Source organism: Talpa europaea, assembly GCF_964194135.1.
Source record: "Talpa europaea genome assembly, chromosome: 4".
In the NCBI taxonomy this organism is placed as follows: Eukaryota; Metazoa; Chordata; class Mammalia; order Eulipotyphla; family Talpidae; genus Talpa; species Talpa europaea.
Window position 1 is genome coordinate 40,346,169 of NC_140070.1, and position 22,945 is coordinate 40,369,113.

General features: G+C 42.0%; 1 protein-coding gene across 1 annotated transcript; it reads left to right on the forward strand.

The window, feature by feature from the left end:
• Positions 1 to 12,842: 12,842 nt before the first annotated feature.
• MBOAT4 (membrane bound ghrelin O-acyltransferase MBOAT4) lies at positions 12,843 to 20,479 on the forward strand (the record flags this gene model as incomplete). The annotated part of the gene is made up of 3 exons (XM_084231163.1): positions 12,843 to 12,970; positions 16,260 to 16,484; positions 19,516 to 20,479. The coding sequence occupies exons 1-3, from the start codon at positions 12,852 to 12,854 to the stop codon at positions 20,477 to 20,479; spliced, it is 1,308 nt and encodes a 435-aa protein (XP_084087289.1). The 5' UTR covers positions 12,843 to 12,851.
• Between the last annotated feature and the right edge of the window lie 2,466 nt (positions 20,480 to 22,945).

The following is a 22,945-nucleotide window of genomic DNA, read 5'->3' on the forward strand; positions in this document are numbered from 1 at the left end:
TGCATTTTGAATTACACAAAAGCACTTCACCAAAAAAAAAGAATAAAACAAACAACAACAGATTGATAAAATTTTCTTAAGACCAGTGCCAGAGTTCCTGAATACCTTGTCCCCTCTCCTTAAAAAGACCTCTCAAATCATGCTCCCTTATAAGGCCTTCCTCCTTTAATTCAGTTTTATCTAAAAATATTTTCTTGGGCCTCCCCGGTGGCGCAGCGGTTGAGCGCTGGGTTGCGAAGCTGCCTGCAGCCTCTGCAGCTCCGGTTCGATCCCCGGCTGCTCCCCGGCCACCCGAGGAGGGTCCCACATGGCGCGCAGTCCTGCTGCCCTCTGCTCCCCTCAGCAGGGTACTTCGGTCCTTCTGCCTGCTCTGCTCCCCGCTCTGGCTCTGGTGAATTCTCTCACCCTCCCGCGCTTCTGACTGTACCCAGTGCATGTACAAACAAAAACAAAACAAACAAACAAATAAATTAAATAAATAAAACATGCCTCTATTTTTAAAAAAAAAAATGCAACTGTAATTTAACCGTGACACTTCTGGTGGCCCTGCTCAGGACACCTCTTTTGGTGTAATATTGTACCAATATGCAACAGGAATCATAAAAATATTCACCATGTTTGACCTAAGAAATCCATTTCTGGATTTCAATCATGAAGAATTCAATAAGAAAAATAACTACATACACAAATTGGCCATTGCAGCATATTTAGAATGGTGAAACATTGTTAATAATATTGATAATCACAACAGGGGAGGAGTAATGAAATAAAATATATAGGTACACCTTAAGAGATATTGAGGGTTCAGTTCCAGACCACGGAAATAAAGTGAATATAGCAGTGAAGCATGTCATATGCATATTTTGGTTTCCCAGGGCATATAAAAGTTATATTCACAATATACTACAGTCTATTAAATAACATCATTTCCAAATAACATGTACATACATTAATTTTAAAATGTTTCATTGCTAAATAATGCTAACCACCATTGGAGCTTTTAGCAATTCATTCTTTTTGCTGCCTTGTAAAAAGTGCAATGTGTGTGAAGTGCAATAAAGCAAAGAGCAATAAAAAGAGGTATGCCTGTAGTCAAAGTCATTAACTTACTGGCCTCACTAACAATTAAAACAAGGTAAAACTACCTTTTTATAGAAAAAGTTTGCTGACCCCTTGTCTGTTTGAACAATTTATCTCCCCTTCCAAAACTTCACTAAAACAATAGTAAAGGAATAAAAGTAGTATTATTCAGAAAGAACAAGAATAAAGAAGACAAGGTACAGAAGATGAAAGATATTAACAGACTTCTAAAAATAAAAAAAAACTGCCAGCAAAAGAAGAGTTACTGAGAGTGGCAGGCCTGGAGGCACTAAGTACTAAGGAAGATTCTAGGAGAGGATAAAATCAGAGCAGGTGGGTATCTTTCTCCCTTCCTGTCCCTATTTGCAGTCAGCTGGTGACTGACCTTGCGTAAGGCTGCGCTCAAAGTACCAGGCCCAGAGGTAAGTGAGGACAACCTGAAGAACAAGAGACCACCAGCAACCTTCCCCAAGTGCCTCCTTGGCGCTCATACAGAATTTCAGGCAGCAAGGAGAGCGGAAGAAGATTTGCTCCTAGACAAGCCACCAGACATCATGAGTTTTTGACTTCTGGTCTGCCTTGCTCTCCCTGGAGCTCTCAGTATTTATCAATGGGCAGATAGTCAAAGATGATCAGATAGTCAAAGATGATACAGCAGGAGAACCTCCAAGTAAAAAGGAATAAATGAAAACAAACAAGAGAAAAATAGTCTGAGGAAAAAACAGTTGATGAAGTAAGAGAAAACTTAAAAACAAAACAAAACACCTTATAATTAATTCAGAAAAATAAAAAATACCACTTCTTAAAACAAGACAAAAATCTATGGAAAAAGGACAATCAACGTCTAAGAAACAGCTCCTAGAAATTAAAAACATGACTAAAATTAAAAATTCTGCATGGAGGCCTCCCCGGTGGCGCAGCGGTTGAGCTCTGGGTTGCGAAGCTGCCCGCGGCCTCTGCGGCGCCGGTTCGATCCCCGGCTGCTCCCCGGCCATCGGAGGAGGGTCCCACATGGCGCGCAGACCTCTCCTGCCGCCCGCTGCTCCCCTCAGCAGTGTACTTCGATCCTTCTGCCTGCTCTGCTCCCCGCTCTGGCTCTGGTGAATTCTCTCACCCTCCCGCGCTTCTGACTGTGCCCAGTGCATGTATAAACAAAACAAAACAAAACAAACCAGCAAACAAATAAATAAAGCATGCCTCTATAAAAAAAAAAAAAAAAAAAAAAAAAAATTCTGCATGGATTAAAAAAAAAGAAAAAAAAAAAGGGCCTTCCCTATGGTATAGCGGGTTGAGTGTCGCACTATGAAGTGCTGGTTCGATTCCTGGCCCGCAAAGGAGAAAACCCACACTGCCCAGCAGACCTCTCCTGCATCGTCTGCTGCTCCCCTCAGCTGTGTCTTCGTCCGTCTGCCTGTTCTGCAACCCACTCTGTCTCTGGTGAATTTTCTCACCTTCCTGCGCCTCTGACTGCACCCCAGTTCTTGTATAAATAAAAATAAAGCAGGAAATAAATGAATGTGGTGGTTATGGCAAAAGCTATATGCCATGCCTTTAAAAACAAACAGCCCTCCTAGTAAATAGAACAAAAATCTAGAAGGATAGAAAACAGAAAAGGCTAGGTAAGAAAATTAGAGGACCAAAAAACGATAGAGAATCTAAATGAAAAAAAAAAAAAAAATCCCAAAAGATGAAAAGGTAAATATTTGTGGGGAAAACTAAAAAAGAATAATAAAAAACAAAGACACAAAGAAAATTTCCCAGGACTAAAGGATAATGATCTCAACTGTGAAAGGGCAAAGTTAATAAAAAGATATTAAATAACATCATTTTGAACATTATGGAACACTATCATTTTGAACACTATGGAAAAGATGCAAAAAAGAAAGTCATACAAGAAAAGGGAGAATAATCCAATTCTTCAATAGCAATACTGATGCCAGAGGACAATTCTGAGCAAAAATTTTCTTCAAACCAGAGCTATTTATTTATCCAATCAAACTAGCAATCAAATATGGAAGGAGAAGAAAGACATTTCAGAGTTGAAAGAGCTGGAAAAAAAAAAAAAAAAAAAAGAGCTCCCTAACCTTTTATTAGGGAGCTGTTGGAGGATTGTACTTGTTAAATAACAGTAAACAGACAAAATGCTGGAAACAGAGGCTCCAGTACTGAACAAGAACAGGGAAATGTTAGGACAACAGCTGTGCATCAGTCTTAAGAGTGCAAAGATGACAGGGAGCTCAGGGGTAGATCTTCAAGGGAAACGTGAAACAGAGAGATGATGTGATGAACATTTCGAAAAAATACTTACTTAACATTTGAAAAATCTGTTGAAGATTAAAAAAACATTAGTACATAGAAAAGAAAATTAAAAGAATAAAGTTATTTTGTTACATTTTAAATGAATTCAGTTTGAAATATCTGGAAAATTTAGGAGAAAACCCAGTAATTGAAAACACAATACTAAAGTTGATGAAAGAGTTTAGACCAGAAATGTAGCTGAGATCACTCCATCAGAAGAATCCCCCTAAATATTCCTAAATATAAATGCAAATTAACACCAAAAATAGTTTTAAAATCACACCAACTTTTCTATAGATATGAAAAACTAAAAAAATGAAGGCACACACAGTTTTCTTCTGCAAATTTCAGTGAACAAATCTTCCTACCACAAAGTATTCTTAAAGCTCTCAGTAAAATAAAACAGAAAACCAGTTATCCTTGGGTCTATCTTCAAGAAATGCCTGCTCACACAAGACTGCAGGTACAGGGCCTCCCCGGTGGCGCAGCGGTTGAGCGCTGGGCTGCGAAGCTGCCTGCAGCCTCTGTAGCACCCGTTCTATCCCTGGTTGCTCCCAGGCCACCGGAGGGGGGTCCCACATGGCACGCAGACCTCCCCTGCCGCCCGCTGCTCCCCTCAGCAGTGTATTTCGTCAGTCTGCCTGTTCTACTCCCCACTCTGGCTCTGGTGAATTCTCTCACCGTCCCGCCCTTTTGACTGTACCCAGTGCTTGTATAAATAAATAAATAAATATTAAAAAAAAAAAAAAGACTGCAGTTATGTCTATCTCCATCATTTTGACACTAAGTTTCTACAAGTATAGAAATTCTAAAAATGATCTTCTGGGTTACTGTCATTTGACTCTGCTGAAATCACAGAAGATATATAACACTTCTGCTAAGCAAAAGAAAAACTTTAACATGGAACAGAAAGTGACCCAGTGCTCATTTTTAGATGAGGAGGCTGAAGTCCAAAGACTAGAACTTTTTTGAAGCAAAGTTCATTCCTGAGGCATCATTTCTTCTCACCAATCATCTCTTCTGTTGGTTGAATTTTTTTTTTTTTTTTTTTTTAATAAACATCCTGCCTGGCGCGGGCCATGCTACTCATGCTGTCTGACAAGGTCTGGGCATGGGGGAAATTCCAGAAAAATCGGGAAGCTCTGCAGCTGGCTCCTGCTACTTCCTTTCATTTGTTTATGGCAGTTATTGAAACCATGGAAATTTTCTATAAGCTTCAGAATAACACAACGAGTGTTGGCATTAATGACAGTGTCAGGAATGCACGCTTCAGTAATTTGAGAAATGGCCCTTCCAACATGATTGATCATGAAACTGTTCCCAATATTTCTCCACGTCCTCCAACTTGTAATTCAGTTACCATGAGTAACACTGACTTCTTTAACAAGCCAAGCGCCATAGAACTGATGGAACTGAGCCTGGTCAAAGCCCCCACGGAAGGAGACTCTGAGGCGCCCCAGAGATGAGGCTGCCCGAGAAAAACACACCCCATACTGTTCCCATGGTACCGGGACCCTTTGGTTCTATATAGAAAATAGGAAGCTGCCCTCGATCTTACAATGACTGCTTAATCTTTAGTTAACTGGCTTGACCGCATTAATCACACTCTGCCTAGCAACTGTTTTCTATTTCTGAGAAGTGAATGTTAGTTAAGGAAATAATGTAGTCAAGTTAATCATAGACTAGGAAAATTAAAAAGGGGGGGCTGTGCACTGATTGATGATCAAAAATAAATTCTGAAACAATGTAAAAATAAAATCACATGATTGCATGATGCAATGATCAAAATAACAAATTTTGATGTATAAATAAAGCTCCGCTGAGGCTATCAGCAGGAGATGTTTGCACCCTGATCAAGTGTCAGTGTCTCCTCATTCCCTCATCCCATCATCCCTTCATTCCACCTCCGCCCTCTCCTTAGGGGACCCTGCCCTGGTCAGAGTCCTCCAGCACCTGCCACTTCACACATTTTTTTCCTATGATAACTGAATGCTACTCCCCTTGAATGGCTCACCACTTCTAATGCTACTTCTCTGATGCTTTTCATTTAGAGCAGGTTTGTGTGCAAAACTATGCCACTTTCTTAAGCCTGGTCCAATAAAGTAACCTCTATAAAATGTCTTTTTAGACCTTATTTCCAATTCCAATTGGAGTTCCCTAAGACTCCCCGCTCAATATTTTTTTACGAGAAGAGCATTAGCTACCATTTAACTTGTCCTGAACAAAAGATGGTACAAGAGTTGACCTGTCTTCAGTTTTGTGCTCAAAGGAGAGGCCCCAGATAGAGTTTGTGTCCCAACTTCTCCATGAGACAGGAAGTAAAGAAATTCATCATGACACCAACTAAAACGTGGTCCAAACACCTGGATGCTGAGGGCGGGGGTAAGGGGGGAAGGATGGCTTTGCCAACGACCTATTAAAAAAAATAAGTCAATATAACCCTCAACTCCACTGTGATTAACTGTGTACTGTACATAATGTTTGTTCCTCTTTGGTTTCTGGAAAAAGATCACAGTAACCTGCCTAGGTAGAAATAACAACCTAAATTTTAATTTATGGCATCTGTGGAACCAAGCATAAGTATTCTTAGCCACTGCTTTGTGTAACTGCCATTTTACAATTTAAGGTTTTGCTGGGTAAAGACTGCATTCCACAGATAGTTTGGACCCTCACTCCACCCTTACTCTCCGGTAACCAATGAGGGCGAACTTGCTGTAATTGGAGCTGCAGGTTGGAGCTGCATCTTGGCCTGGCCAGTCAGCTTAGAATGATAGCTGGGCAAAGTTGGAGACCACATCCTTGTAGCCAATGAGTAACTGCCAGCATAATTTAACCTTATTAAAAGGCTCCTGCTTCCTTTGTTCGAGGCTCTCGGTATCTGCCACTGCGTTGGTAGGTGCCGTGAACCGGGACTCGAGTCTGAAATAAACTCCCTTTTGTGTTTGCATCAGCTGTCTTTGCGTTCTTGGAGGCTATGCTCGGGAGTCTGCTGACCTTGGGCACAACAACATCCGACCCAATGCTCGAAGGCTTTCTTTTTCTAAACAGGTCAGCAGAGGGTGCTGGACTCTGCAGCCTTTGGAGAGTTAGACGTAGGCGTGTCTCGCCTCCAGGCCGGTTCTGTCCCGAGCAGTGAGGACTGCTGGAAAAACCTCAGCGCCCGAGCTGCTGACAAGAGTCGCACACACCCAGCAGGTGGCCAACAGCTCCAGCAGGCGCGGGCCTCTTTCTCTCAAGCGAACCAGTTTGGCAAACGCACGCCGCCCACCCAGGTAGCGAGGACCAGTGCGGCCAGCACCAGCGCGGGCGCCCACGGACCCCCGGCAGCGAACGCGGCCCCAAGCTGCCGGGGGACAGTCGCAGCGAGCGCCGCGGAGGGCAGCAGGGTGGGGGCGTCCCTTCGCGCCCCGGGGAGGGGCGACGCCCTTTCTTCCCACGCAGCCCCGCCCGGGGACCCCTTCCGCGCAGGCGCCCGGCGGAGGGGGCCGGCGAGCCGGGGGTGGGAAGAGAGAACTAACCCCTTCCCGGTACCGACTCCGCAGCCGTCACAGGCCTGCGTCCCCCGCCCCGGTCCGTCGCCTCCACCCTCGGCGGAGGCCGGGTCTGGGCTTTAGGACCCGTGCAGGCCGCACTCCCAGGATAAGACACCATCTCAGCCCCAGCCACTGACGACCAGGGGCAGGTTCCACTGCTGCAGAAAGTTAAGAATAGGTAAATCTCAAACCGCAGACCCACCTCTTTTGAGTCTTCTCCGCCATAGTTAGGCCCCGATCTCTTATTGGAGGGAGCCAAGATCGACTCAACCGCCTGGGCAGAGCGATGATCTCCACAAGCGATTGGAGTTCCTGACAGGATCGAGAGGGGGCGGGGCGGAGGGTGTTCTGTTCTTGAGGGCGGGGCCTGCCAGCGCGGCCCCTCCCCGCCCCCTCCCCGCATCCCGGTGAGCACGGCCGCCGGTGACGTAGGCGCTGGTGGCCGGGCGAGCTGCTCAGTCCACGGAACAGTAGATTCGGATTCGAAACAGCGGCTTAACGCAGTCTAAACGTTGCTGTGACCTCATTATAACCTGCCGTTCAATATTAGTGACACCCCCAGCAGGCGTTGCGCCACCTCACCGGAATCTGGTTTTTTCATCCTTTAGGTCTCTCTCTACCCCTCAAGATTCCTCCTGCTCGGACCCGGGACCCTTTCCCGTTCTGTATGAACGCATCCCCCCAGAGGTTAAGTTTCCTCTTGGCTTTTTCAGGCTCACATCGCTGGCCTGTCCTTTTTGCCCAGTTGCACACCTGATTATTCGATTGCCTCCTTGACATCTCCACTTGCATGTCTCAAAATCTTACCAAAGCTGAAGTCCAGAACAGAAGTTTTGGTTTACTCTCTTGCCCTCCCTTCAACCAGTCAGCGCTTTGATCTCCATCTCAGTAAAAGGATCCACCTTTTATGCAGTTGCTCAAACCAGAAACCGAGAGTTATGCTAGACACTCCTTACCTCACCCTACGTAATTCGCCAGCGAGTTCAGCTGGTCCTACCTCTGGAATTTTATTCTTTCACGCTACCGCCTCTCTATTTTAATCTGTCACTGTGTCTCACCAGTTATCTGCTCCTTCCATCCTTGACTTCTAAAATATCAACCCTACACCCCACTCCAATCCAATCTTGCAACTAAAACCGTCCTTTAAAAACCAAATCTAGTAAAAATATTTAATTTTCTTTCAAAAAATTTTCACTTTATTGAGGTAACATTGGTTTACACTTCATATAATTTAGAGGAACAGGTTCACACCTCCCCAGGTATACATTAGGATCCCAGCCCCACCATCCAAGCACCCATAGTCTTTTACTACAGACCACTGTGCCTTCTCCCCTTTTGTTCCCACACTTTCTCTCCCCCCACCTCTAGTAACCTTAATTCTGCTGTCATATTTCTAGGATTTATCTTGGTTTAGTTTTGTCATTTGTTTTGTTTGTTTTCTCTATATTCCACATGAGTGAAATAATCTAGTATTTGTTTTTCTCATCTCTTTTTCTATCACATTTTCATTCTCCAAGAAGTCAAGCTGACTCCCTGGCCCAAATCCCTTCCACCTGTCTCCTGCCATACAGGCTTCTGCCATTGAAAGTCACAAATGTCATATACACAGTGTATCAATCAGGTGTCAACTTAGAGAACCTCTAGAATCTTCTTTCTCTCTAAATAGATATATGTATACATATATAAATATAAACACAATATATAGATATAAATATAGATATATATGAAAAATATAGATACATATGAAGAGGTTTGTTGCAAAGAATTGACTTACGTGATTGTGGGACTGGCTAGGCTAATTGGAAATTGTAAGGCAGACTGGAAGTCTCAGGTTTAGCCTGCAGTCTTCAGACTTGAGGCTGCAGCACCAGATTTCCTCTTAATTTCCAGCCTGCAGGGCTTCTTTCTACCTTCTCTGAGTAGAACTGCTCCTTTTAAGGGAACCCTCAAATTTCAACTGATTGTATGCAGCCCACTCCATTTTGGGTGGTAATCTGTTTTACTCAAAGTCTAACTGTCAATCTCATCTTTAAAAGACCTTCAGCACTACATCTATACTGGTGTTTGACCAAACAACCACACAACATAGACTAATGGAGCTGACATAAACTTCGTCATCACAGCATGCTTACAGGAAGGATTATTTTATCATTAGGTGCAGTGTTCAGGATTTACAAGCTGGGGACCTATGAAATGTTTGTAATCTGAAAATTAAATGTACAGATTAAAAAATGCAAAAAGTAGGAATTAATATATATTTGAGTGACAAACCCAACCTTTCCCTGACCAATGAACTGTAACTCAATCCTTCTGGTTCTAGCAATATATTTAGTGTTCATGTTGCATTTTAATATCTTTACTGTGATGTGAGCTTATTCCTTGTTTAGAGAGCTCTTTCCTCCCCCCACTAACTTTCTGTTTCTATAGGTCTGCGTGCTCTCTGTGACCTGGAATAAGCTATCCATCTATTTAGAAACATCCTTCCAGAGCTAATGCAATCATTTCTTCTCCAAAACCATTTTTAAAAATTACCTATCTCTGCAGATGATTGCTTCGTTATTTATCTACTCCAATATACCTGTGGTACACTGCACCTATGGTTTTTTAATAAAAGTATTTGTTGCCATTCTGTCTCTGTACAAGATTGAGGTTGAGTAGATTGAAGGCAGGGACTATGTTTTATTCATTCTTATATTCTTAATGCTTAGCACAGGATTATCTTGAAATGGATCCTCAATAAATTTTCATGCTTTTCATTATTCAATCATTTTACCTTCAACAGCATTCAATCCACCAGCTTTTTACCCCAAGCTTTTATATACTTTATCTACTATTCATGACAATTCTGTACAGACAGGCATTAGTATATCTAATTTTTAAGATGAAGAAACTCAATCCCAAAGAGATGAAGGGATTTCTCAGAGTTCCCCAGTTTCCCCTCAGCAGTGTACTTCAGTTCCTTCTGCCTGCTCTGCTCCCCGCTCTGGCTCTGGTAAATTCTCTCACCCTCCCGCTCTTCTGACTGTACCCAATGCTTGTATAATAAATAAATAAATAAATAAATAAATAAATAAATAAATCTTTAAAAAAAAAATACTAAGGAAACTTTCTTTCAGATTTTCTCCTCTGTGCAGAGCTGTCTTTCCTGGAGAGGTGGTGCTGGCCCATAAGATACTTTTGTAACACAACTCAGCACAAACAAAGCAAACACCCTAATGAAAAAATGGGCTTGGCTCAAGGGGTTAAGAAGCAATCTATAAAGCTGTCTGCAGCCACTGCTGAGGGGAGAAGCGGGTGGGTCAGGAGAGGTCTGCTGAGCCATGTGTGTTGCTCTCCCCCCCCTCCCCCGCCAGCCAGGGATCCAACTAGTGCTGCAGTGGCTGCAGACAGCAACACACATGGTTCAGCAGACCTCTCCTGACCCACCCGCTTCTCCCCTCAGCAGTGTATTTCAGTCAGTCTGCCTGCTCTGTTCCCCACTCTGTCTCTGGTGAATCCTCTCACACACACCCCCACACCTCTGTACCCCAGTTCTTGTATGCATAAATAAATAAATTTTTTTTAAAAAATGAGCAGAAGAGCTAAAAAGACACTTCCGCAAAGAAGAAATGCAAATTGCCAACAGGCATATGAAAAAATGTTCAACATCACTTAGTATTAAGGAAATGCAAATTAAAACCACAATGAGATACCACCTCACACCAGTGAGAATGGCCCATATTTAAAAAACTGGAAATAACAAGTGCTGGTGAAGATGTGAAGAAAAAGGAACCCTCTTAGACTGCTGGTGGGAATGTAAACTGGTCCAGTCACTATGGAAAGCTGTGTGAAGACTCCTCAAAACACTAAAAATGAGCCTATCATGTAACCCAGAGATTCCACTCCTAGGAATCTACCCAAATGATACAAAAACACTAATTCAAAAGGAAACCTGAACTCTTGTGTTTACTGCAGCACTATTTACAATAGCTAAGAAATGGAAACAACCAACATGCCCAAGATAGATCAGTTTATCAAGATGTGGTATATATAAACAATGGAATAATAGTCAGTGATCAAAAAAGATAAACTCATGCCATTTGCAGCAACTTGGGTGGAGCTGGAAGGGATTATGCTCTGTGAAGTAAGTCAGAAGGAAAAAAAGAAATATTGGATGATTTCACTTATAGGAATAGGGAATATAGGGAAACTGAACAAAGGGCCAGGAAAAAAGACAAAACTTACAAACTGACCATAGATTTGAGGCATACAGCGGTGGGGGAGAAGGGAGAGAGATCAATACGGGGGGTGGGAAAAGTCCAAGGGACAATGATGATGGTTTATGGTTGATAATGGTGGTGGGAGTGTAGCAGGGTGGTCCCCAGGAGGAGGGGAGGTTCTGGGTTTCCTGCCCCACCCTAAGGAGGGTGGAGCTGAGCAAAAAGAGAAGCTGCAGAGGAGACTGAGAAGGAAGGAAGCAGGATGGAGAGCCAGAAGGAGGCCTGGAGGAGGCACACAGAGCAGAAAGACACGTGAAGAAACTGCGCTTGCCTTTTGGTCGGGGATTGGGTGACACAGATGTGGATGAGAGATCCGTGAGGATGTGACAATGGTTGTCTTTGTCTTGATTCTGATTTTGCTCTTTTCCTCCCAGACTTGTCTGGTTGTTTCTGATCCTTTTCTGTGGGTCCCCACTGAAAGGTGCTTTAGGATTGTGGCAGGCTTTCAGGCCTTGACCTGGGCCAGTCCCGTTTGGGTGGACTTTTACCCACAAGGGGATGGGTAACTTTGGGTGCTTGATTTAGAACCTATATTCTTTGTCTTTCCTGTATTGTTTCCTAATTGTATTAAAGTTCCTTTCCATTAAAGTTTTATATGTTTTGTGTTGATGCGGCGGATGGCAGAACCTATTTAGAGCAGGCAGGTTTGCGGGGTCCGGGGTGCCCCTCTCCCTGCCCTGTAACAGGAGAACTGTGGGGACTGCTCTGGGCAGGGGGTTAGGTAGGGAGAAATCAAATATTGTATAAAAATGAGCAACAATATAAGAAAATAAATAACTAAAATTTAATAATTAAAAAAGAGAGAGAGATGCTTTTGTGTCGTTCTTTCCGATCCCTGGGTTAAGGCTGCTTATTCTGGCATGAGCTTTGACAATGAAAACAGCCGATCAGAGACAATGCTGCTATGCCCTACCCAGCAGGTAAGCCTCTGAAATGTCAAATTGTTCTTGTCTTGCCTCTTGGCAGTCAGTATCTCTGTACTTGTTTACACCTCAAAGAAAAGATTCTCTTTAAATGTACCTCTCCACACTTCTGCTTCCTCAAAATCTTTTTAGTTTTAGCAAGTATCTGCTAAACATATAGTGTGTGCCCAGTACTGTTCTATGTGCTGGAGCCACAGCAGAAAACAAAACAGTGTTCTTCCCTTGTAGAGTAGAGGGATGGGCCCCAAACTAACGGAGAAATAAACATAATGAATGGCGACAGGTACTGTGGAGGAAAAAAGAAATAACGTAAGAACAATGGTGGTTGGAAGGGGGGTGCTCCTTACTCTTTGAGACCCACCTGCTATCCTCATGCTCACATTCTCATCCCTCCACCACAGTCCAGTGCGTTTCTGTAACTGGAAAATGACATATTTCATTACCTTAGTGGCAAAAATATGACAATCAGATGACTGGAAAGGCAAATAAAGTGGTATGTAAACTAAACAAAACTAGGACGTTGGAAGCAATGTTTTTGGTACATATTGTCATTAAGTAATATTACACAAAAATGTGTTTTGGTTTCTATAATGCAGTCCTCTTTATCAGAAAGTCCTGGGTCATACAGCTTATCTCTAGTCCTTTTGTTTGCTTGTTGCTCCCCCAGGCCTTCCTAAATTGTATAAAAAGGCCAAAGATAGTGGGTTTTGACTTCTTTTGCAGGAAGGCATTGGTTAATGACTCTGTTCCAGTTGGTAATGGATTGGCTTCAGCTGTTCTTCCTCCATCCTGTCTCACTTTATCAAGGGGCTGCTATTCCTTTTGCACTTCTGTTTAATTATCTCTGCATTACGGACTCATTTTCCACTCATGCCAGGTAGGTTTGATGGTTAATTTTGCCCTTACATCTGTGAATACTAAAGTAGGACAAAAGCTTGGATTGTACTATATTAATTATACTGGTTGTTTTTAATTACATTGACTCTTGATGATATGATGATGACTATATCTAGGAGAGGAAACAGAACTGGAAAATTAACATCATGTCTGCATGACTCAAAGTTTGATAGATTTACATTAAATGGGGAAAGCATGAAAAAAAATGGGCAGAGATGGATAGTGAGAAAGTAGAGGAATTCTTCAAACTGATAAATATGGCCCAGATAGTCTTGACCAGTTCTGATTTCATAGAATTTTATCAGCTTCAATAAAATTAAATTTTATAAAATATATATCTAATTTACCCAAAGGACACAGAAACATCTATTCCAAAGAGCACCTCCACCCCTATGTTTATAGCAGCACTATTTACAATAGCTAAGCTTTGGAAACAACCCAAATGCCTAAAAATAGATGACTGGATCAAGAAGATGTGGTACATATACACCATGGAATATTACTCAGCATTCAAAAAAGATAAACACATGCAATTTGCAGCAACATGGATGGAGCTGGAAGGGATCATGCTCAGCGAAATAAGCCAGAAAGCAAAAGAAAAATACCGGATGGTCTCACTCATAGCAGTAATCTAGAAAACTTAAATAAGGGACCAGGAAAATGAATAACTATAAGAAAGTGAAAATCAAAATCAACAAACAACTATGAACCAGAGATGTTCTATGGGGGGTGGAGGGTGGGGAAAGGAGGGCTTGGGGTCAAAATAAGGGGGTTGTAATTGTAAGGGGAATATAAAAATAAAATTTAAATAATAAATAAACGTTAAAAAAAAGTTAAAAATATATCTAAATGTGATATTTTAAAATACCTTTATATGATTTCTCAGATAAACAAGTCAAAACTAATCTTGCCAGATTAGTTTTATCTCAAGCTGGGGTTCAAAAACTATTGTTATATAAATCTGATAACTTAATTGTAATGATTTTAATACCTAATAAATATCACATTAGAGACAGTTCCTATTTTTAAAAAAGTTTTCCTTTTTGTAAAGTGAAAATCCATTGCCAAAGGGTCACCTCCTAATAATTCACTTACTTTGGAAATTAGAATTTTTATATATTGGAGCTTCTTAAATAAAATCTAGCTTTAACTAACAATCAGTTAGTTTGGTTAAACATAGTTTGTTACTACATTTTCACATCTATTGATGGCCCTTCCTTTATAGGAGATGGGGTGCTAGTTGTAAAAAAAGAAAGTTTCCTATAGAGAAAGCAGCACAAACAATAAAGCAAAACAAGTAAAAAAAACAAGGTTTAATTTCCTGTAGAGTTAATGTAGTGTTTAGATTGCTGACTTTGGAGTTAGCATGGGTGAGTCCAGGGGGCCTTCATTTACTGAGTAGGTGTGAATACATAAACTCTGAGTTTATGTATAAAATGGCAATAATAATGACTTGGGGGGGTAATTTTAATAAAGAGGTTTCTCATATAAGATTAATTACCACAATGGCTAAAATAAAGTGAGTACTAATAAATCATGTCACCTACATTATATAGGTACACACATTTTAATTCTTACATATGGGGGGAAGTTGTTTTGGGTGGGAGGTTGCTTCAGACTTCTACTCTGCTGTGTAATAAGTGTTTCTTTTATTTTCCCATCGCTTGGAAATGAAGACTCAGGCCACAGTGTTTAGAGTGTTTAGGGTTGGAGTCACTGCAAGCATAGATTCTGACACCGGGAACTCCCTAGTCCTACCCCCTCGCACTGCTCTCCCAAGAAAGAAATTCTTGCCAACCCCACTGTTTTGGAGCCAGGGTATTTGCTTGTGACAGTAAAGAAAAGACTATGCCTCTCACTCCTATTCCTGACCAGTCAGTAGCTCTCCCCCACCTTTTCTGACCCCTTCGTTTGGATTTATTAATTTGGCCACAAATCAAACAAACAAGTCTCCATGTACTGACAAATAGAGAACCAAGTTCTCATAATGTGAAATCCAAGTCTCTGCAAATCTTAGGGCATCTACCATCCTCTGGGGGAGACAGGTTCCACAAATCACTCGGTGTGGGTTTTTACAACACTGAAAAAAAAAACACCCCACCACTGAAACGCATTCATGAGATCTTAAAGTGAAGTAGATAGGATTAACAACAAATAGAGAGATTCTTCTAATTGACTTGTATCCAAAGCAGGCATTTTGTCTCCTTTCTCTCACTCTTGGAATGGTCCTGGGCGGTGTAACCCCGTGGGAAGGAGAACTCATGGGATGAAAGGATGTCTACATAGTTCTCTCTAATCTCTAGGCTGGATTCATATCACTTCTCACTCAGGCAGCAAACCACTGGACTTTTAAGATTTCCTTACCAGGAAACATTCCAGACCTGTGGCCCACAGGATAGTTAGGGGCAGTTGCTAGTCCCACTTCAATGGCAAGCATCAAAGAAAGGCCCCCAGGGTCACTGAAGCAGGAATCAATATTTGTCTACTGAGGTAGCTGTTTACTAATGAACTCTGCCTCTTTCTCCCATGTGTCTTTCCTTCAGAAGAACAAAGCGAGAACTTTGGGGTGATAATAGTATGACTCTTTTAGGTGTTATATGGGGTTTGCCTTGATTGAGTTACCCAGGATGATAGCAGAAGTGATTCATTAATTACATTGTTCTATTTTTTATTATTATAATTTTCTTTAAGTTAACATTGGTTTATAATACTGTATATGATTCAGAAATATAGGATCCCACCTCTTCAGATGCATACTATCACACCACACCCACCACCAAGGCATAAGGACAACCATAGTCCTTTGCACTCCCTCCTCACTGCACTCTACCCCCTCCACCTCTCCCTCTGGTAGCCTCAGTTTTACTGTCTCTTGTCTTGGATTTGTTTTTGGTTTGGTGTTGTCCGACTCTTTGTTTTGTTTTTCTGTATTCCATATATGAGTGACACGGTCTGATATTTGTCTGTTTCCATCTGACTTATGTCACTTAACCCCTTCCAGTTTCATCCATGTTGTTGCAAATAGTAAGAGTTCTTTGCTTTTTTTGTTTCGTTTTGTTTTGTTTTGTTTTGAACAACCGAGGCATATTTCATCATGTGTATATACCACATCCTCCTAATCTACTAATCTATCTTTGGGCACTTAGGTTGTTTCCATAACTTGGCTATTGTAAATGTTGCTGCAATGAACATAGGAGTGCATCTATCCCTTCAAATTAGTGTTTTTAGTTGCACTGTTCTAAATAAGGTCAATGTCCTTTTTCTCTCAGATACATCTTTCTTTTGGCTGGAGGAGGTGTCCTGGCCTTGGCAGCCATGGGCCCCTTTGCTGTGCTTGTCTTCATTCCTGCTCTGTGTGCTGTGGTTCTGATCTCTTCACTTGGCCCCCAGGAGGTCCACAGAAGGACTTTCTTTGTTCAGATGAGTTGGCAGACACTGTGTCACCTGGGGCTGCACTACACAGAATATTATCTGCAAGAACCTCCTTCCACAAGGTAAAGTAGCTTGTCCATTTGGTTGGACTGAGCCAACCAAGGCTTACTTGCGCTGTGGCGGTAGTTGGGAGAACCTGACTATTGAGGTTGGATCTGAATTTTTCCACATTTGAATATTGTCACCTTGAACAAGTTAATTAATCTCGCTGGTCTTATTCTGGAAAAGAAAAGGTGTGGGGGAGGGGTAGGAGCTATAGCAATCTTGCAAGGCTTAAGTTAGAGATTATGAATGTAAATGTACAACTATTAATAACTACCTCGTGTGCCTATGTAGCCAGTGTCTGGCCAGCAGCTGTAATTATCAATGTACTTGAGAAAGGGTCAAAGGGGGAGTCGCAGAGCCCACAGGAGAGGTCTGCCTGGAGGTGAATACGCACAGTTTGCATACCTCAGTGTGGGTGGTTTACCCACGAAGTCAGCAGCCTCGCTTCCTCTTCAATAGAACAGAGAAAGTCTAACTACTGTAAATCTTTGCTGCCTTCCCATGACAGCTGCTGTTTAAGAGTTTTACATTCACTGAGGCTCAGCTCTTCCAACCCTCAAGAGAAGGGTAGTCACCCTATCTAGGGGGGAAAAAAACAGTGGGATAATCAAAATTAGAGAGCAATGGGTACCTCTGTGATCCTGGGTCTGTTACTGGTCCTCTGTTGTAACAAGTGGCAGGGTCTTTGTTCCCTCAGAGAGCAGGGCTGTGACCTGACTCTAGCCTACTCTAGCCTACTCTAGCCTACTCTAGCCTGACTCTAGCTGGTCACCTGACTCTAGCCTACCACTGGTTTCCTCAGTAGTCCATCCCTGCCACACTCAGAACCCTTTTCTTTATTCTGACTCTTTTCACCAAAGTCTTTAGGGTGTGAAGAAAAGACAAGATGCAGATGGCTGGGGAAGGAGAGTACTGCCTGGCATGCAGTGAATTAAGATTTCATTAGGAAGGCAGGAACTAATAGGAACTAGAGGAGCAAGTTGAACAGGATCTGGCTGGATGGGAGGAAGGCTGAGCCAGAGCTGTGTATTGGTTTGCTCCGGTTCTCATAACAGAGCCGTGAAGTCCTGAATTAAACAATAAAGATTTATTCCCTCTGGAGGCTAAAAGTCTAAGATAAGGTGTTGTTCAGCTTCCTCTGAGGCCTTTCTCATTGGCTTGTGGATGGTCCTCTTCTCCCTGTGATTTCATGTGTCTTCCCTTTGTGCCTGTCTGTGTCCTAATCTCTCTTCTTATAAGGACACCAGTCACATTCCAGCAGAATCCATAGTCATGACCTCTCTTTTATTGTTGTTAAGTAAGTTGTTTTCTTTTTCTTGTTATTTTTATTATTGAATTACCAGTAACACTTGACCAGTTAAAAGTCTGTTAACAGGGGCCTCCCTGGTGGCACAAGGGGTTAAGTGTCAGCACTGTGAAGCTATCCACAGCTACTGCAGCATGAGTTCGATCCCCAGTGAGGGAGGTGACCCACATGGTGCTGCAGACCTCTTCTGTCTCACCCACTGCTCCCCTCAGCAGTGTATTTCAGTCAATCTGCCTGTTCTGCTGCCTACTCTGTCTCTGGTGAATCGTCCCACCTCTGGCCTGTACCCCGGTTCTTGTATGCATAAATAAATAAATCTTTATTTTTCAGTTTTTAAAATATTTATTTATTTATGCATATAAGAACCGGGATACAGGCCAGAGGTGTGGGAGGTGAGAGGATTCACCAGAAACAGAGTGGGGAACAGAACAGGCAGACTGACTGAAATACACTGCTGAGGGGAGCAGCGGACAGGATAGAAGATGTCTGCCTCGCTATGTGGATTGCTCCCTGGCTGGCTGGGGATCGAACTCATGCTGCAGAGGCTGTGGATTGCTTCATAGTGCAGTGCTTAACCCCTTGGGCCACCAGGGAGGCCCCAATAAATAAATCTTTAAAATAAAATTCTGTTAACAAGGAAAAATGAAATCACATAATTGAAAAAGACCAGTGATAAATTTCTGCTAAAACATTAATTGTATTGTTCTGTGGGGGGGAAAAGGCAACATAAACAATAATTCAATGTTATTCAAATTATAATAAAATTCTTATATGGTACTAAACATATGATTTTCACTATAAATGTAACTTAGGAACGTAAAAACATTTCAACATTACTAACTTTATACTTAAATAAAAATGGCCTCATTTTAATGTAACGACCTCTTTAAACACCCTGTCTCCAAATTCAGTCAGATTTTGTGGAACTGGAGGTTAGCACTTCAACATATGAGTTTTGGGGGAGCAGGATAGCTCATAGTAGAAGGTAAGTGAATAGGGATTTTGGCACCATTTGGAGGCAACTTTGCTTACAATTGGGATAAGTCAAAGCAGGGGATCATTTGACCTTAAATCCTCAGACACACAGACAGGAACAACAGTGGCTGGCAAGCAGGACTTTTTGCTCTCCACAGACAGCATTCCTGATTGTGGAGTGTGTCACTATAATTTTCATTAATTGTTCCCCACGATAATCTTCCAGTAGGATCTTCTGTGCTCTGTGATGGTAAATCAGGAGCAGTTCAGGAGATGGGTTAAGAACACACCTCAAATTACTAATGACTCAGCACACACCCTGCACCTCTAGCTTGACTCACCTTCCCTCAACACAAATTCCAAGGCCTGCAGAATCTTATAGTCAGGAACTGGCTCACATTTAATATCTTCAACTTCTTATAAAATTTTCACTACTAAATTTTTGTTTCTTGTTTGGCAAATTTTTCCCACATCACTGAGCCTCAATTTTTATAAGCCATTCTTAGAAATACAATAGTATTTCGCCACAATATTCATTGTCATTCCTTTATTGGCCTCTCTGACGAATGATTAATTTTCCCACTTACCTTTTGATGCTGCCTGGAGTAGTCTGTGGTTCAGAATAAATCCAAATGTTTTTGTGCAGGCCATAAGATTAGTCTTAATTGCTCAGAGACACCCTTTTGTTGTCAGGTTGTGTGTGAGGGACTGGAATAGATAAAATAAATATGAAGTGTTTTTACTTAAAAGAAAAAAATCTCTTTCAGGTTCTGCATCACTCTCTCTGCCCTCATGCTCTTGACCCAGAGAGTCACATCACTCTCTCTGGACATTTGTGAGGGGAGAGTAGTGGCAGCATCAGAAGGCATTAGGAGCCGAAGCTCTCTGTCTGAGCATCTGTGCAAGGCACTGCCCTATTTCAGCTACTTGCTCTTTTTCCCTGCTCTCCTAGGCGGCCCACTGTGTTCTTTCCAGAGATTTCAGGCTCGTATTCAACGGTCCGGAAATTTGTGTCCCAGGAACTTTTTCTGGACTCTGACCTGGAGGGGTCTGCAGATTCTAGGGCTAGAGTGCCTAAAGGTGGCCCTGACGGGGGTCGTGGGTACAGGAGTGGGCCTGACTGACTGCCGGCAACTGCAGTGCATCTATGTCATGTGGTCCACAGCCGGGCTCTTCAAACTCACTTACTACTCCCACTGGCTCCTGGATGACTCCCTCCTTTTTGCAGCTGGTTTTGGATCTGAGTTTGGTCAGAGCCTTGGGGAGGAGGGTTACATCCCTGATGCGGACATTTGGACACTAGAGACAACACACAGGATATCCCAGTTCACCAGAAAGTGGAACCAAAGCACAGCTCGGTGGCTCAGACGCCTCATATTCCAGCATGGCAAGGCCTGGCCCCTGTTGCAGACATTTGCCTTCTCTGCCTGGTGGCATGGGCTCCATCCAGGACAGGTGTTTGGTTTCCTCTGCTGGGCTGTGATGGTGGAAGCTGACTACCTGATTCACACCTTTGCTAATTTGTTTATCAGATCCTGGCTGATGAGACTGCTCTATAGAACTCTCACCTGGAGCCACACCCAACTCATCATTGCCTATATAATGCTGGCTGTGGAGGCCAGGAGCCTCTCTTCTCTCTGGCTGCTCTGCAAATCGTACAACAGTATCTTTCCTATGGTATATTGTATTTTGCTTTTTCTATTAGCAAAGAGGAAGCACAAATGTAACTGACATCTTTCCTGGCCTTCATTTTTCACATCCATCAATCAGAGTTTAGACGTGCCAGATGGTGCACTGATGATGCATGCTTGAATTTTTCCATTATTTTTTTCTATTAAGTATTGGATGCGTATACCTGATGACTTGCTGTAGAAATTTGTGTATCTACCTTAGCAAGCTATTACACTGGTACTAGGGATCCCAAAATGGAAAGGACATGGTTTCTCCCCTTAGGGTGTACAGTTTAGATATAGAAACAATGTTTAAGTAAAATTATATATAAAAACATAAAAGCATATGTATGTAAAAATATAAAATTATATGTAAAAACATAAGGTACTATAAGCCAAATATCAAATACAGGGACTTCTAAAACTTGAGTGTCCAATTGGTCCAATTCATTCTGGAATGTGAATTAAGCAAGACAAAACCAAAACCCAAACCTAAATCATATTATCACACCAGACTGTTATGTGAACTGGAAACTCATGTCCATCCACAAGTAATTAGAAAAATTCTTTTTAAAAATGGAAACACTGATATTGTATTCAGATAATAGGTGAATAAACTGAGAATCCAGCTATGATTTGATAACCACTTCAATATAAAATTGACTCATAAATACGTTACACAAGGAGGCCATTTATAAGAAGTAAACACTGTATTAATGCAACTTTGAAGGCTTGTTTCCTTTGTCTTGGCATACCCTAGATAATACCCTCTGTTAGGATTTAAACTATACCGAGGGGAAGATGTCAGGACCTCAGGTTGCAGTGGAACCATGACATTGAAATGAACTTTCCCAGTTGATAAGTTTAAACTTTGAAATTAAACTGGGTCCTGGGCTGGCACCCCATGAGCCTCCACCTACCAGCAATATTTCCTGTGCCACAGCAGCCCCCATCAGCACCATCAACACCCTGACCACTGGCAGAGGACAGGATGTACCCAGCACTTGCTAACTCAGAACTTGCTAAGTGAGCAAAAAGAAATCACAAGACAAAGGAAACTAAAGTATAAAAGCTCCATTCCAGCTCCTGTCACTTTGTAGACAGTCGCTGACTTCTGCAGAGTCTGCCTGACTTCTGCCCTTTCCTCCCTGGGGAAGCACTCCCAATGATCTTTGCTTTACTTCTAACCTCTCAGTCTCTAGATTCTTCCATTCCCTGTGCCCAGCTCACCTAGACCCCTGTGTCCCACATCACCAGAGATGTCACCTGTACAGGCTACCTGCACTGTTATCTTTACATGTCTTCTTTAAATTAACTTTGACTCAACTTACTTTTAGAAACTGATCCTCTTTCTAAAAAATAGAATGGTGAAAATTTGGCTCAGAGTACTGCTCTTTTATTTCAGGACTCACTAAAAGAAACACATACATCTACCCCACCAAAGGAAGCACTGAACCAGTATCCAAGCATCTGAAACCAGTCATTTTCATCCTTCTCAAAATACAACATCGCAAATATGATCTTAGTTTGTAAAGTCTGCCACAAATAACATCACGTGAGAAGTGATAGATCACTTAAATATTAGCATGTAGGCAAACATGTAGTCCAGTCTAAGCGCACAGCCAGAGGCGAGGGCCTTGATTAACAGAGGATAAGAATTTGTAGCAACCATAGTAGCCTGCTTCTGGACTTTCTCTCTCTCCATGCTTATTAGTCACCTAAAGGAAACAAGGACAAACAGGGTTTCCCAGCATTGGGGACAGTCAGGGAAAAAACAATAGATAGTCCAAGGGTTGTTAAAGGATTAAAAGGCCATCACAAACATGTCACTGAGATGAAATCCTGAGAATCCCAACCAACTGGGGTGGTGTTGGTGATGGTATTATAAAGTTGGGGGAAAATGTAAAGTAATATTCATCCAAGCATTATATATTATGGAATAAAATGTTCAGCCTTAGGAGAATAGGTACACAAGTTATACAAGTTACATTGGACTGTGACAGAACTAGTAAAAATGGATATTTTTATAGAGGTGTTTCTGGGGAGCTGGCTACATGGATGTATGTGTGTACTTGTGAAAATCCAACAATATACTTACGACATGTGCAAGTTTCTGTATATATTTTACATTTCCATTTTTTTTGAGTGCTTTAAAGATTAGGGAAATGCGTATGAGAAAAATTCATTTGTAAAAAGAAGTTGGTCAAATAAAGTCTTTGCGTGTACAACTTGGCTTCCAAATATCTCTGTGTTAATGAGTATATTTCTGCTCCTCTCATGGGCTGAATCAGGATATCTTCTTCCTTCCCTTTCTATTTGCTCCTATTAGGAAGGATTTCATTTAGTTGGTGAGTATAAAGAACAAGGTGATTTGAGGGAAATAATTTAAGGAATAAAGTCAGAGTCGAGGATGTGCCTCGGGAGCCATCTGCCTGATCAGGGGAGATCCTGGGACCAGAAGGGTGGGAAACAGAATATATTCTAGGACTTGTTTCCTTTGTTAGGGCTCAATACTCTCTGTCCTTCT